Genomic DNA, 16,708 nt, shown 5'->3' on the forward strand with positions numbered 1-16,708 from the left:
GTCACGCAGCAGACAAGTGGCAGAGTCGGGATTAGAACCCAGGTCCTCTGACTCCCATGCCTGTGCTGTAGCCACTAGGCCATGCTGCTTCCCTGAGAGTAAGGGGCGAGGGGTAGGGGTGGGTTTGGAATCTGTGGGAGGAGGGGCTCCCTTTAAGCCGGCAGGGTTTGAAGGAATTCTTGGAGAGGGAGGGAAGGAAAGCCGCTGTCAAGCCCGAATCCAAGAGTTAACTTGCTTTGTGTCTCCCGGGTGGGAAGGAGTTAAGGCAAAGCCAAGGTCCTGTAGAGCCGGAGCTGGTCGGGACTGGTCCTGGGATGGGAGGGAAGCCAGGCCAGAGGGCTGCTTCCTCTGAGCTAGGATGACGGTGCTGCTGGGCCCGACTGCAGCTGCTGCTATCCAAGGAGGAGTCTGGCCTGCATAACCCTCGTCTCTGCTATCGGGCGGTGGGGCAGGGCTGATCGGGAATATTTATATTTCACAAGCACAACTAAACAGAACGTGGTGGCTAACCTAACGGCCCCCAGCATGGTCTGACGCTGCCCCTTTATTAGGGTGGGTGCCCAAAGAGGTGGGCAGGGAGATGGTCCTGCTACCATTCACTCCTAGGCCGTTCTTTCTGTAAATACGATTGATGCCTGGAATGCCCTTCCTCCCTTCAAGGCCCTACTGAGAGCTCACCTCCTCCAGGAGGCCTTCCCACACTCAGTCCCTTACTTCCTCTCCTCCTCGTCCCCCTCTCCATCCCCCATCTTACCTCCTTCCCTTCCCCACAGCACCTGTATATATGTTTGTACATATCTATTACTCGATTGATTTATTTATTTTACTTGTACATATCTAATTTATTTTATTTTGTTAGTATGTTTGGTTTTGTTCTCTGTCTCCCCCCTTTTAGACTGTGAGCCCACTGTTGGGTAGGGACTGTCTCTATATGTTGCCAATTTGTACTTCCCAAGCGCTTAGTCCAGTGCTCTGCACATAGTAAGCGCTCAATAAATATGATTGATTGATTGATTGATTTTACTTGTACATATCTATCTTATTTATTTTATTTTGTTAGTATGTTTGGTTTTGTCCTCTGTCTCCCCCTTTTAGACTGTGAGCCCACTGTTGGGTAGGGACCGTCTCTATATGTTGCCAATTTGTACTTCCCAAGCTCTTAGTACAGTGCTCTGCACACAGTAAATGCTCAATAAATACGATTGATGATGATGATGATGATGATGATGATGAGTAGGGAAGTTGCCCTGGGAGTCACTGGGGTGGGCGAAGGTGACAGTCTCAACACCTCCCTGCCTGTGGGGTCAAACTGGGATGTCTCCTGCTTTTCCTGCTTTCTTCCTGCTTTCCCACCTCCTGAGTCTTTCAGGGCGTGACCTCTTCAGGAGAGGGGGTTCCTGTGGGTTCCCTGGTCAGAGCCCACCATGTGATTCTGTGACTCAAGTTTTCCTTTCCTCTGCAAGCTCCTTGGGGGAAGGGAATGGGCCTACCGACTCGATTGCACTTTGCCTAGCGTTTAATACAGCGCTCTGCGCACAGTAATAATAATGACGGCATTTATTATTAATAATAATAATAATGGCATTTATTAAGCGCTTACTATGTGCAAAGCGCTGTTCTAAGCGCTGGGGAGTTTACAAGGTGATCAGGTTGTCCCACGGGGGGCTCACAGTCTTAATCCCCATTTTACAGATGAGGTAACTGAGGCCCAGAGAAGTGAAGGGACTTGCCCAGAGTCACACAGCCGACAAGCGGCGGAGCCGGGATTTGAACCAATGACCTCCGACTCCAAAGCCCGGGCTCTTTCCACTGAGCCACGCTGCTTCTTGTTAAGCGCTTACTATGTGCGAAGCGCTGTTCTAGGCGCTGGGGAGGTTACAGGGTGATCAGGTTGTCCCACGGGGGGGGGCTCACGGTCTTCATCCCCGTTTTACGGATGAGGTAAGTGAGGCACAGAGAAGTTAAGTGACTTGCCTAAAGTCACACAGCTGACAATTGGTGGAGCTGGGATTTAAACCCATGACCTCTGACTCCAAAGCCCGGGCTCTTTCCGCTGAGCCACGCTGCTTTTCCAATGTCCAATAAATACCATTGAATGAGCCCACTGTTGGGTAGGGACTGTCTCTGTATGTTGCCAATTTGTACTTCCCAAGCGCTTAGTACAGTGCTCTGCACATAGTAAGCGCTCAATAAATACGATTGATGATGATGATGATTATAATCTGGGAAGCTGTGAGCTCATGTGTGCTACGTGAAAACGGAACTGGAGAGGAAGGAGGGCAAGTAGGAATGTATTCTCTGGACTTTCCAACCTCCGCACCAAACCCCCTCATCCACCCCGTTACCCCTCGACTGCCCCGTTAAATCAACCTCCTTTCCTCGGCCTTTGCTGCTGGCTGAGAGGGAACCAGGATCTCTTTCTTCTAATTGGGGTCTCCAGCTAGTTCCTGTCCATATGTTGCCAACTTGGACTTCCCAAGCGCTTAGTCCAGTGCTCTGCACACGGTAAGCGCTCAATAAATACGATTGATTGATTGATTGTACTTCCCAAGTGCTTAGTACAGTGCTCGGCACACAGTAAGTGCTCAATAAATACGATTGATTGATTGATCAGTGGCATCTGGAGAAGTGGCGTGGCGTAGCGGACGGAGCACAGGCCCGGGAGCAGAAGGTCATGGATTCCAATCCCGGCTCCGCCACTTGTCTGCTGCGTGACCTCGAGTAAGTTACTTTACTTCTCTGGGCCTCAGTCCCCTCATCTGGAAAATGGAGATTGAGAGAGGGAGCCCAATGAGGGACTGCGTCCAACCCGATTCGCTTGTGGGTTAAAATAGAACAATATTTTGTGCAGAAAAGCACGTGTCACTTCGAAGGTTTTCAGAAGCTATTCTTGAGCCTCAAGATTAGTCATGGATTTAGATACAGTATTGCTCTTTATGATATGTTGTCTCGGTATCTGTGTTTGTAATGGGAATGTTTCTGACTGTATCGTTCATTCATTCAGTCGATTGTATTTATTGAGCGCTTACTGTGTGTAGAGCACTGTACTAGAGAAGCAGCGTGGCTCAGTGGAGAAGAGCACGGGCTTTGGAGTCAGAGGTCGTGGGTTCAAACCCCGGCTCCGCCAATTGTCAGCTGTGTGACTTTGGGCAAGTCACTTCACTTCTCTGGGCCTCAGTTACCTCATCTGTAAAATGGGGATTGAGACTGTGAGCCCCACGTGGGACAACCTGATCACCTTGTAACTTCCCCAGCGCTTAGAACAGTGCTTTGCACATAGTAAGCACTTAATAAATGCCATCATTATTATTATTATTATTACTAAGCCCTTGGTAATAGGATAGTATATAGTATATTACACTATAGTATAGCACAGTCTAGAGAAGCAGTGTGGTTCAGTGGCAAGAGCCCAGGCTTTGGAGTCAGACGTCAGGGGTTCGAATCCCGCTCCACCGCTTGTCACCTGTGTGACCTTGGGCAAGTCACTTCACTTCTCTGGGCCTCAGTTACCTCCTCTGTAAAATGGGGGTTTAGACCGTGAGCCCCACGTGGGACAACCTGATCACCCTGTAAATTCCCCAGCGCTTCGTACAGTGCTTTGCACATAGTAAGCGCTTAATAAATGCCATTATTATTATTATTATTACTGTACCCACCCCAATGCTCACTACAGTGCCTGGCACATAGGAAGCGCCCAACAAATATCATCATTAATATTATGTTATACTAAGTGCTTGGGAGAGACACTATCCCTGCCCACAGCAAGCTGGCAGCCAACAGTCATCCTGTTGGCTCCCATTTCCATACTGCTCTTCAGTGAAAAATCATTCGCCCCCCCACCCACCTCCTAGGCCACCCTGCCCCGCCCCAATCAATCAATCAATCGTATTTATTGAGCGCTTATTGTGTGCAGAGCACTGGACTAAGCGCTTGGGAAGTCCAAGTTGGCAACATCTAGAGACGGTCCCTACCCAACAGTGGGCTCACAGTCTAGAAGGGGGGGACAGAGAATCAATCAATCAACGTATTTATTGAGCGCTTACTATGTGCAGAGCACTGTACTAAGCGCTTGGGAAGTACAAATTGGCAACACATAGAGACAGTCCCTACCCAACAGTGGGCTCACAGTCTAAAAGGGGGAGACAGAGAACAGAACCAAACATACCAACAAAATAAAATAGGATAGAAATGTACAAGTAAAATAAAGAGTAATAAATATGTACAACCATATATCCATATATACAGGTGCTGTGGGGAAGGGAAGGAGGCAAGATGGGGGGATGGAGAGGGGGGCGAGGGGGAGAGGAAGGAAGGGGCTCAGTGTGGGAAGGCCTCCTGGAGGAGGTGAGCTCTCAGCAGGGCCTTGAAGGGAGGAAGAGAGCTAGCTTGGCAGAGGGGCAGAGGGAGGGCATTCCAGGCCCGGGGGATGAACAAAACCAAACATATTAACAAAATAAAATAAATAGAAATGGAGAGAGAGAAACAGAGAGACAAAGAGAGGAAGAAATGGAGAAATGGAGAGAGAGAGAAACAGGGGGCAGAGAAAGAGAGGAAGAAATAGAGAAATGGAGAGAGAGAGAGAGGGCAGAGAAGCAAGCCCCAGGCCCACTGAGGGCAAATTCCAGCTTGGCATCTCCGTTAGATATCGGACTCGCCTCCTTTTCCTCTCGGTCCCCTCAGCTAGGCCCCCCCTGCCTCAGTTTCCCTCCCTCCGTTCGGCCCCTCCCCAGCGGCCGAGCATCACCTCCCGGAAAGATGCAGGGGGCGCGGAGGGATCCGTCGTCGGGGCGCCTCACCGGCCCCATCCCTCCCCCTGCCCGGCCCGGGCCGGGGCAACCGGGAGGCCCCGGGGCACCGGGAGGAGGGCATCGCCGCGGCTGCCCCGTCCCCGCTCCCCGGGGGGGCCGTCGGTGGGGAGGGGAGGGGGGAGGAGGGGAGGGGGCCGGGACTCTTTGAGGCGGCGGAGGGGGCGGGCTGGGCGGAGGTGCTGCGGCCGCCATCTTTGGTCCATTTCAGCGGCGGCGGGAGGAGGAGGAGGTGGAGGAGGAGGAGGCGGTGGTGGTGGTGAGGGGAGCCATGGACGAGGAATACGACGTGATCGTACTGGGCACCGGCCTCACGGTGAGTCGGCCCCCAGCATCCCTTCCCCACCCAATTTCAGGGCAAACCTCATCCCTGGCTGTAACCATGGCAACAGGCCCCCCCCCATCCTCTTGCCCCCTGCCCTCCTCCTCCTCCCCCAGTGTGGGCCCTGCGGGTGGCTCCTGGAGGGCTCCCCAAGCCCGCCTTGCCCCAGCTTTTGGAGATGCAAGGAGTTGGGGGGCCAGGAGGGAAGGTTGAGGTCACCCCCCCCTTACACACACACCCCCCCGAGTGTGGCTGCATTTTTTTTGTTGCCCTCCCACCCTCCTCCTTCCCTCTACCTCTTTTCCCTTCCCCTCTGCCACCCCCAGCCCATCTCTGGCCGCTGCACGGTGGGTCCATCACCCAGCAGGTGATAATAATGATGATGGCATTTATTAAGCGCTTACTATGTGCAAAGCACTGTTGACCCTTCCCCTCCCCGGGTAGCCGGGGGGGTGGGGGAGAGCCAAGAGGGAAGGGCCATACGGAGCCCGGCCCCCCCGGGCGATACCATCCGTGCAGCTGCTAACCTTTCCTGCGCATTAGGGTGGGGTGGGGAGGAGGGGAGGGAAAGAATGGCCGTGCCCCTCCTCCTCCCCTCCCCTTCTGGATGCCATCTCCTCTGTAGGCCTGAGGGAAGAGGCCAAGCCTTACCCCTTGCCCCAGATCTGGAGAGGGCATAGCGGGAAGGGCCGTCTCCAGCACCCATCCGGACCTCCTCGGCAGCCCTCCCACCCACCCTTGGGTGAGACCGTTGGGTTTCTCCTTCTTGACAGGTCTGAGAAATGAGGAGGAGGAAGAAGGGGTGGCCTCTAGTATCACTTCCCTCCCTGTGCCCTACCGTAGAAAAATGGAGCCTTCTTGGGGCCCTGGGAAGCCCTGCCTATCCCAACGCCCCTGGGGCCGGGGAGACTCCCTGGGCACCCCCTGGAATAGGAGGCCTTCCCAGACTGAGCCCCTTCCTTCCTCTCCCCCTCGTCTCCCTCTCCATCCCCCCATCTTACCTCCTTCCCTTCCCCACAGCACCTCTATATATGTATATATATTTGTACATATTTATTACTCTATTTATTTTACTTGTACATATCTATCCTATTTATTTTATTTTGTTAGTATGTTTGGTTTTGTTCTCCGTCTCCCCCTTTTAGACTGTGAGCCCACTGTTGTGTAGGGACTGTCTCTATATGTTGCCAATTTGTACTTCCCAAGCGCTTAGTACAGTGCTCTGCACGTAGTAAGCGCTCAATAAATACGATTGATTGATTGATTGAATGCCCCTCTACCCCCGGTCCACACCCGGGCAAGGATCCCACAGGGGCAGAGGGGTGTTGGCGTATATGCGGCTCACCGCCCAGGCCCCCATTTGCCTCTGTTCAAATCTGGGGTAGTGGGGAGTGTGGTGTCTTCACGAAGGACATTGTACGGGTTCTGGGACCTTGACCCCCACCCCCTCATAATGCCCTGCTCCTTTTTTCAGGGGTGGAGGTTCAATCCTAGGAATTCTTAGCCCATCCCTCCTTGGAGGGAGAGAGAGGAAGCCCCAGGGCGGTGTCTTTCTAATTGGCCTCTGTGGGCACTGGTGGCTCTTGCTCTCTCCCTTCCCACCCGCCTCACTCGCTCCCAGGGATAAGATGTCAGAGTCAGAGGGCTGTGTCATCCAGAAACCCGGCTGTGGGCCCTCCCCCCACCCATTGCTTTCTCCCACTTTAACGCCTCTTCCCCCCACCCCCGCCTCTCTGTTGTCCCTCTGGCCTCTCGGCCTCCTCCCCACCCCGGGCCCAGCAGGTGGACTGCGCCTAGAAGGGTTAAAGGGCAGGTGGTGGATGTCGGTGGTGGATTCAGGAGGATGACTCTGGTTAGCCGATCCAGACTGTGGGGACCATCCGTGCGCTGGCCCCTGAGTTAACGGTGACCTGAGCAGGATCTGGGCTGCACTGGTTGACCAGAAGGCTGGGGCCGGGAACAGAACCGCTCGGAGGAGGCGGGCAGGGTGGGGCCCAGGTTGGGCTGTGTCACCCCACCCCTTCTCCTCTCTCCCTGCATTGCTCTCAAGGTCTGCCGGGTCTTCTATCTGAGGAGTGTAAATCGTTGCATCCCGGGCTGGCGGAGAGGCATAAAGGCTCCCGGCCAGGCCCAGCTGTGCTCGGGGATCCCCGGGGATGGGGGGAAGGGGCCGTTTGGGCGGGTGCAATCCTCCCCCCGCCCCAGGCCTGTGACCCCTACTCATCAACTCCCCCACTCCCTTCTGCTTCCTTCCTCGACCCCACCGCCTCTGGCCAGGAATGCATTCTCTCGGGCATCATGTCCGTGAACGGGAAGAAGGTGCTCCACATGGACCGGAACCCGTACTACGGGGGTGAGAGCTCCTCCATCACGCCCCTGGAGGAGGTGAGGCCGGGCCCTCTTGACCCTGAACCCCAAGCCCCCTTTCCGAGTGCAGAGCCCCAGCGGGAACGCGGGTGGGAGCTGAGCCCCTCGGTCCCCTCCGGCCCCCCGAATCCCCTTTGCTTCTAATTCCCCTTTACCTTCCCAAATGGACGGGGGTGGGAGAGGAGTCCTGGTGCCTGGAAGTCCGTGCGCATTCTGAGGAGGGAGGGGTGAGGATGCGGGGAGGGAATCAGTCTCTGTCCCCTTCCCCTGGGTCTCTCAATGCCTTTCGCCCCTTCCTTCAGCTCTATAAGAGATTCGAACTCCCAGACGGTCCTCCCGAGAGCATGGGCCGGGGCCGAGACTGGAACGTGGACTTGATTCCCAAGTTCCTAATGGCCAATGGTAAGAGGGGCCCTGGCAGGGGTGGTTGTGGGCAGGAGGTTCTCTTCCATGAGAGAATTTATTTTATGGTATTTGTTAAGCACTTACTATGTGCCGAGCCCTGTTCCAAGCCCTTAGGTAGATACAAGATAAGTTGGACACAGTCCGTGTCCCGAGTGGGGCTCACCGTCTTATTCCCCATTTTACAGAACGGAGGCACAGAGAATGACGATGATGGTATTTGTTAAGCGCTTACTATGTGCCAGGCATTTTACTAAGCGCTGGGGTGGGTACAAGCCAATCGGGTTGGACACAGTTCCTGTCCCATGTGGGCCTCACAGTCTCAGTTCCCCATTTTGCAGATGAGGTTAACTGAGGCCCAGAGAAGTGAAATGACTTGCCCAAGGTCCCACAGCAGACAGGTGGCAGAGCTGGGACTAGAACGTAGGTCCTTCTGACTCCCAGGGCTGTGCTTTATCCATTAGCCCACGCCACTCGTTGAGGGCAAGGAACGTGTCTGCTAATTAATAATAATAATAATAATAATAATAATGATGGCGTTTATTAAGCGCTTACTATAGGCAAAGCACTGTTCTAAGCGCTGGGGTAGATACAAGGCGATCAGGTTGTCCCACGGGGGGCTCACAGTCTTAATCCCCATTTTACAGATGAGCTAACTGAGGCACAGAGAAGTTAAGTGACTTGCCCAAAGTCACACAGCTGACAACTGGCAGAGCCAGTTCTGTTGTGTTGCACTCTCCCAAGCGCTTAGTACAGTGCTCTGCACACAGGGAGCGCTCAATAAATACGGTTGATTAATAATAATTGTGGTCCCTGTTAAGCGCTTACTATGTGCTGTTCTAGGCACTGTTCTAAGCGCTGGGGTAGATACAAGGTGATCAGGTTGTCCCACGTGGGGCTCACAGTCTCAGTCCCCATTTTACAGATGAGGTAACTGAGGCACAGAGAAGTTAAGTGACTTGCCCAAGGTCAGGCGGGATTAGAACCCACGACCTCTGAATCTTGCCGCATTGATTGATTGGGCGGGATCAAAGGCGGCCAGGCCAAGGATGCAGAGGGAACTGGGAAGGTGGGCAAAGGGCCAGTCCCTGAACTGGGATGATGGTGGGTTGTGCGGAGGGGAGCTTTCGGAAAGCCAGATGGATGGGGAAGGGGGCTGTTTCTCACACCTCCGTTGTGCCGCAGGTCAGCTGGTCAAGATGCTGCTGTACACGGAGGTGACGCGCTACCTGGATTTTAAGGTGGTGGAAGGCAGCTTTGTCTACAAGGGCGGCAAGATCTACAAAGTGCCGTCCACAGAGACCGAGGCCCTGGCCTCCAGTGAGTGTCCCAATCTGCCCCGGCCCCTCGGACACCGGCCGGGAACACCCATCTCCCCTCCAGCCTCTGGGGACTCCCCGCCCCAGGGAGGCTGGGGATACTGAGGCACAGGAAGGGGGGTCGTTTGCTCAGTTGCCCAGTGGCACCAGACCAAGCCCAGAACAGTCGTCGGACCTCCTGCTTCGTTGTCGGGGCCATCTGCCTCTCTTCCTCTGTGCTTGAGGCCGAGAAGGAGCGGGGATTTAAAGGCTTCAGCCCTTTCAGAGTCGTGACCTTTGATTCTCTGATTTGTCTGTCCTCCACCCCCTCCACATACACACATCCCGCTGTTAGAGTCCACTTGAGAAAAGGGAAGTCCGCGGGGCAGGGGAGGTCCTTGGGGCATAGGTTGGGGGGCTGGGGAAGATTCCCGGGGGCAGAGTTCGGGGGTGGAGGTGGGGAGGTGCCCAGCGTGGAGGTCGGGGGGCCGGGGAGGGCTCCCGACTCTCCCATGCCTCCCGCCAGACCTAATGGGCATGTTTGAGAAGCGCCGCTTCCGCAAGTTCCTGGTGTTCGTGGCGAACTTTGACGAGAACGACCCCAAGACCTTCGAGGGGGTCGAGCCCCAGAGCACGACCATGCGGGACGTCTACAAGAAGTTTGACCTGGGCCAAGATGTCATTGACTTTACCGGCCACGCCCTGGCCCTGTACCGCACGGATGAGTGAGCCCGGGGGGCCCGGGTGGGGAGAAACAGAGGGGTGCCCTGGGAGCGGGGAGGGAGGGCTGCTCCTCTGCTTCCCTTTCCTCCTTTCCGTAGCCCTCCACCTTCGCCACTTTCTTTCTCCCCTCTCCTTTTTGTTTTTAAGTGGTACCTGTTAAGTGTTCCTATGCACCAAGCACCGTACTAAGGGCCAGAGTAGATACAAGGCAGTCATATCGAATGTGGTCCCTATCCCCCATGGGACTCACAGCCTAAGCAGGAAGGAGTAGTAGGGTTTAACCCCCGTTTTACAGATGAGGAAACCGAGGCACAGAGAAGTGAAGTGATTTGACCGAGGTCACGCAGCAGGTGAATGGCAGAGCCGGGATTAGAACCCAGGTCCTCTGAGTCCCGGGCCCGTGCCCTTTCCACCAGGCCACGCTGCTTCTCATCCCGTCTCCACCTTCTCCCCGACTCTCGGGGTTCCAGCCCGTCTTCGACCATCGGCCCGCCAGCCTCCTTCCTCCGAGGTTACTTGGAGAGCGGCGGACTTCCCGTTAGCTGGAAGGGAGGGGCTCTGCGGATGGCCTGAGGGCAGAAGGGGAAGAGGAGGTCGGACCACCCTCCTCCCCAGAGTTGCCGGACCGCTAGCCTTCCCCCACAAATTGCTCGCCTCATGTTGCTTGACAGTTATCTGGACCAGCCCTGTCTGGAGACCATCAACCGCATCAAGCTGTACAGCGAATCTCTGGCTCGATACGGCAAGAGCCCGTACCTGTACCCTCTCTATGGCCTGGGGGAGCTGCCCCAAGGCTTTGCCAGGTGAGCGGGCAGCCCTCTCAGGGAAGGCCTGGGTACCCCGAGGCTGCGGGGGGCGGAGAGGGGGCGGTTAGGGCAGGGCCACTGGAGGGGAACCAGGACCCCGTGGGGATGAAGGGGAATTCAGAGAAATACATCCAGTTTGAGGTCCCGGATAAGGAAGAAGGATGGCGCGCCCCTGGCATTATGTCCTCCCTGGGGTCTTCTTCCCCCGCGGGACTCCCTTTCCTCTTCTCCCCAACCTTCCCTTTCCCCTCTCCCTCCCCTGCCCAGGCTGAGTGCAATCTACGGGGGGACCTACATGCTGAACAAGCCCGTGGATGACATCGTGATGGAGAACGGCAAGGTGGTGGGGGTGAAATCAGAAGGGGAGGTAAGCCGGGTTTCTCCCCCGAGGGTCCCCAAACTCAGGTTGCAGTCTCTGTGGAGCCGGAGAGTCAGAGAAAAGATGCTTTGAGTCCGTAGACGTGATCCCTGCCCACGAGGAGCTTGCGGTTTAGAGGAGGAGTCCTGTGGCCCTGTGGAGTCGGCCCCGAGCCTACCTCCACCCCCGGCCTGGTTCCTCTCTCCTACCCCCAGCCCAAGCCGTCACCGTTCATGGACTTGAGTGTGAATCCCTCCTTTCCTCCCTCCACAATCAGATACTCACAGCCTGAGTTGAATCACGTGACTGGGCTCGATCTGGAGTTTTCTCTGCCAGCGGCTTGGGCTCGGAGTCACCGCGGACTTGGATAGGGCCTAGTTCAGAGAAGGGATTCCAGGAAAACTAGGCTTTCATAATGCTTGTGGGAAAGGGAAGGGAAGGGAGGCTCTAGGCTGGGAACTCCAAGGCTGAAGAATGCCTCCCTGGGGCTTGCTGGGATCTGGACCATCTTGGAGATTTTTTTTGCCCTGGAAAGAACTGGGAGGAGGTGGGCAGACGGCTGGGGATGGAAGGATGAATCTTCGAGCTCCCCCAACCCCTCCTCCTCCACATCTGACCGCCCCTTACCCTCCAAGGTACCTGGGTGCAAGTAGGGGTGACCGTTGTTCCCAGAATTTTCCAGCTTTTTGGACCAGGCCCCATAGCCTCACTCATCCCAGGGCACTGACACAACCCGAACACTTCCAAGCTGGGATGAGAGGAGCCAAGTTTCCGAGCTGGGCTGAAAAGACACGATAGCGTGACCTTCTGACCCGTGAGCTCTCTGAAGCCTTACTGTTACTCACAAGGCTCCTCCTGCTTGCTCACTCCCTGCCCGCAAAAAATGGAAAGCTGCCCCCAACAACCCCTGGGCTTGGCCCTCCTCCCCAGGTGGCCCGTTGCAAGCAGCTGATCTGCGACCCCAGCTACGTGCCAGACCGTGTGCGCAAGGCGGGCCAGGTGATCCGTGTCATCTGCATCTTGAGCCATCCCATCAAGAACACCAACGACGCCAATTCCTGCCAAATCATCATCCCCCAGAACCAGGTCAACAGGAAGTCAGGTGGGCAGTGCCGGGACGCTAGCGGGAATGCCAGGTCCACAAGAAGGCTGGTGCGTTGGATGCATTATCGGTACTTATGGAGCGCTTCCTGTGGGTAAAGCCTTGGATGAAGCGCTCTGCAGAGGGCAAGAGAGTTAGTAGACCCTGCCTTCGGGGAGCTTACAATCTAGCTGTGTGCTGGGGACCAGGAGGTTGCCTTGGCGGTGCCAGCTAGTGTGCCCAGTGGGATGCTTGCAGTGGCAACAGGGTCTTGGGAGTAGTGGCTTCTTTAGTGACCTGGGAGAGGCAGAGGCCTGCACTGACTGTCTCCCTATGGCGGGGTGCCCCCCCCCCCCCCCCCCCCCACCAGACATCTACGTTTGCATGATTTCCTACGCCCACAACGTGGCTGCCCAGGGCAAGTACATTGCCATCGTCAGCACCACAGTGGAGACAGCTGAGCCCGAAAAGGAGATCGAGCCGGCGCTGGAGCTGCTGGAGCCCATCGACCAGAAGTGAGGGCCGGGGACCGGAAACCCACACCGGGGGCCGGGGAGGGCGAGGGGCTGGGCATGGCTGGGTTGACCGAGGGACGCTTGCCTCTTCTGTCCCCAGGTTTGTGGCAATCAGCGACCTGTTCGAGCCGACAGAAGATGGATCCGAGAGCCAGGTAACCACCTCCCTTCTTGTTCCTACAGACACCTTCTACATCCTTTTCCCTGGACTACCCTCCTCATCCCTGCCTACCTCCCTCGTTTTTCCCGTTCTTCCTCCAACTCCGACTGGGCGGCCCCTCTTTCAGGGACGGAGTCTTTTTCCTCAGCAAGAACCTGTCTCCTTCAGCCCCAGCGTCCTCCAAATTGGGCTGGGCACAGAGGGAAGGTCCTTGTTTGGTTGAGGTTAACTCCCTCACTTCCACCCCTCCTCTCCAGTCCCCTCCTCTCTCTCCTTTCTCCTTCCTTCCTCCCTCTCCATGCCGATGGGGCAACGCCACCACCTGCAACATGATAACGCTAAATCCTGGTATTCGTTAAGAGCTTACTATGTACCGGGCACTGTGTTAGGACAGCGTGTGAGGGAAGTCGGGTGAGAGGGCAGCAACCGCCCACACACTCCTTTCCGCCTTTGGTGCTGGGGAGGCAAAACTCCCTCCCAGAGTGCGTCTCCTCCACCCCACCCCACCCCACCTTCACCTCGGTCCCCAGGTGTTCTGCTCCTGCTCCTATGATGCCACCACCCACTTTGAGACAACCTGCAATGACATCAAGGATATCTACAAGCGGATGGCCGGGACAGACTTCGACTTTGAGAACATGAAGCGCAAACAGAACGATGTCTTTGGGGAGGACGAGCAGTGATGGCGGGTGGCTTGGCCGCTCCACCCCCACCCCCTCTCCCGGCACCCCTTTCCCAGCCCCCCTCTCATCTTCTGTTTCGGTCTTTCTCAGAAATCCCCGGGCCTTTGCCTGGCCCTCTCCTCTCTCCGCCACTCTCACTTTTCCTCTTTGATGTAGCGGAAGGAGAGAAGGTGGCCTGTATTCATTCCCTCCCTCCCCTTGCTCCTTCCCTCTGCCTGGCTGAGTTCCCCTCTCGCCCATCTCTTCCTTTTTGTTCTCATAGGGCAGCGCTCTTATTCTATTTGGTGACCAAACCCCTCTGCCCTACCCTGTAATCTCCCCTAACTCCCTGGGGCAGAATGGGGCTTGTGATCAGAGGACCAAGGCATCTTCCCCTTTGATTAGAAAGTCAGGTCCCAGAAGGCAGTGGTCTCCATTCACGAGTACCGTCACCTCGCCATTCCCTCCCCACCAACCCCAGCCCATCTGCGATGTGGGCTTGATGGATGGTGGGGACAGATAGCTAGGTGGTCTTCCTTCTTCCCCAAATCTTGTTAAATTGCAACGGCAGCCACTGCCCCCTCTCCCCTCATGCTGGGGCCCCTTCTCCCCATTTGACGCCCCTCCCTTCCATACCCCCAGAAGAAAGCTGGATTCACTGTTGAAAATCAGAGAAAAATTGTGGGGACGGGGGGGTGGTGTTCCTCGGGTTGAGCTCAGCATTGCCTAGCCTTTCGCGGTGCTGCCAGGATCCGGGGGCTTGACTCCTTGGCTCCCCCCGACACCTCCCCTCCTCATCTCTCTCCACCTCGGGAGATTTTCCTCCTGTCAGAGGGAAAGGACTCTCGGCCCCTCTCTGCCCTCAGTGCCCTCTGAGTTTGGGTGCTTTCTGCTGCCCCGAGGGAAGGCGGTAGAGACGGTGTTCCCAGATGGTGGGCACCGTCATCCAGGGCTGCGGGTGCTGGCTGGGGTTCAGGTCCAGTCTTCCAGTCAGTCCCGGGAAAACCCTAGATGGATGCCTGGAGGTGATGGGGCAGAGGTGGATGAAAGGGGAAATGAGCCTGGGGGACCAAAGGTACGGCGGCAGCGCCGCCCTTGGCTTTGCCGCCCCTCAAATTTCCGAGGGTCGAAAAAAGGAATAGTGTGTGTGTACCCCCGCTGGCGTGCTCTTTCTCTTTCGCCCCCTCCCTCTCATCCTGCTAAGGGAGGAGGTAGAAAGTCAGCCGGGTGTGGGATGGTGGCACCAGCTCCTCCATTTTTTTTTCCCCTTTCTTCCCTCTCGTGCCACTTCCGAGCTTGGGACCCCCCCTCTCTTGATGTCGGAGATTTCCTGGCTTCTCAGGCGGAAGCCACCCGACTCATTCCCGCCGGGTCACCCGGATTCCGCCCCTCCACCCTAGTTTAGTCATTTGCCAGCTGCCCCCCACTACCAACTGTAACTCATGTAGCCCTAACCGACCTTTCCTTCTGCTCTGTTCTGAGCTTCTCTCTTGAGTGCTGGAAGATGGGAAGAGGGAGGGAAGAGAAGACGTATTTAACCTTTCCACTCCTCGGACTAGGACCCCTCCTCAATCCCTTCACCTAATTTATTTTAACTTATTAACAATCGGTCCGTAGAATCATCCTAACCCCTTGAGCACAAGGTTGGGAGGGTTGGGGAGGGCAAGACGGCTACTCTGCCCTAGTCCCTTCTATACTGTTTTGAGTTGAGGCTGTTTCAATCTCATTTATCCAATCCTCCCTTCTAGGGATGGGGGGGGACCTGGCTGGGGTCCCGGATCCATAGCTGCTTTCCACCCCAACTTTTCCCTGCCCTTTCCCATTGAAGCATAGTAAGAGTGAATGGGTGATGGTGAGTTTGGGGGTCAGGGGTGGGCTGGCTGCTAGGTACCTGCCCCTGCCTAGGGGTGGGAGTGTGGGGGGGTGGCTGGGGAGGGTGTTTGTATTTTTTTTTTTTTGGGTGGGGTCAAACTGTGTGTGTTGTCCTCTATTCATTTCTGGAAGAGAAAAGGAGAAAAAAAAAACAGGGGTAGGTGGGGAAATGGATACCCTTCCCCCCTCCCCTCCCAAACACTACTTGGGGAATTTTTCTTGCAAAGTGAATGTGTCTCTCCTCCCCATTTACTGTGTATTTGACAAAAAATAAATTACAAATGAAAAAAAGACTGTGGAAGAATGAACGTGGCCCTAGCTGCCATGTGTCCAGGGGAAAAGGACCTCCAGAGTTAGGTGGGGGTGGAAAGAGGGTTGGGAGGGTTGAGGTCCAGGTCTGGGTGGTTATGACTTGGCCCGTGAGGTGAATTCCACGATTACCCCATCACCCACCTCTGACCCCGACCCGGCCCCGCAACCCGTCTTTGAGAGGCAAGATGGTGTGTGGTGGTGAGGGCAAATACTCCTGCTCGCTGCCTCAAACAGTGGTCTTTATTGAACGCTAACTGCGTGCAGAGCACTGTACTAATAAGCACTTGGGGGAGTAGAGTACCGTAAAGTTGGTTGGCATTCATCATTTGTATTTATTGAGCGCTTACTGTGTGCAGAGCACTGTACTAAGCGCTTGGAAAGTACAGTTCGGCAACAGAGAGAGACAATCCCTACCCAACAACGGGCTCACAGTCTAGAAGGCATGACCTCTGCCCTCAAGGATCTTACAATCTAGTGAAATTACATCTGGTTTTCCAAAAGGCACTTCTTGCTTTGCTAAGGTGGCGTCCAGAAGAGCCTACTCTAGAAGGGCAATGATTCCTCTCCCAAATTTGGGCGAGGGGAGGAGGTTTGCCCGATAATAAACAGTGTAGCTCAGTGGGAAGAGCCCGGGCTTGGGAGTCAGGGGTCTTGGGTTCTAATCCCAGCTCCGCCACATGTCTGCTGCGTGACCCTGGGCAAGTCACTTAACTTCTCTGATCCTCAGTTACGTCATCTGTAAAATGGGGATTAAGACTGTGAGCCCATGGTGGGACAACCTGATCAGCTTGTATCCCCCCCAGCGCCTAGAGCAGTGCTTTGCACATAGTAAGCACTTGACAAATGCCATCATTGTTTATTATTTAATAGGAGGGCCAGGGGAGAGGTGAGATGGGTTGGGAGTGAGAAGAAGCAATCCTCTATCCTGGGATCTCCATTCCTGTCATTCATTCATTCATTCGTATTTATTGAGCGCTTAACTGTGTGCAGAGCAGTGTACTAAGCAGTTGGGAAGTACAAGTTGG

General features: G+C 55.5%; 1 protein-coding gene across 1 annotated transcript; it reads left to right on the plus strand.

Moving 5' to 3' along the window:
• Positions 1 to 5,054: 5,054 nt before the first annotated feature.
• On the plus strand, positions 5,055 to 15,675 carry GDI1 (GDP dissociation inhibitor 1). Its single transcript, XM_038748236.1, has 11 exons — positions 5,055 to 5,121; positions 7,405 to 7,512; positions 7,797 to 7,896; positions 9,082 to 9,216; positions 9,721 to 9,919; positions 10,589 to 10,720; positions 10,991 to 11,090; positions 12,012 to 12,183; positions 12,533 to 12,677; positions 12,778 to 12,832; positions 13,368 to 15,675. The coding sequence occupies exons 1-11, from the start codon at positions 5,077 to 5,079 to the stop codon at positions 13,518 to 13,520; spliced, it is 1,344 nt and encodes a 447-aa protein (XP_038604164.1). The 5' UTR covers positions 5,055 to 5,076; the 3' UTR covers positions 13,521 to 15,675.
• The last annotated feature ends 1,033 nt before the right edge of the window (positions 15,676 to 16,708 follow it).

The sequence above is a fragment of the Tachyglossus aculeatus genome, chromosome 6 (genome assembly GCF_015852505.1).
Source record: "Tachyglossus aculeatus isolate mTacAcu1 chromosome 6, mTacAcu1.pri, whole genome shotgun sequence".
Classification (NCBI taxonomy): domain Eukaryota; kingdom Metazoa; phylum Chordata; class Mammalia; order Monotremata; family Tachyglossidae; genus Tachyglossus; species Tachyglossus aculeatus.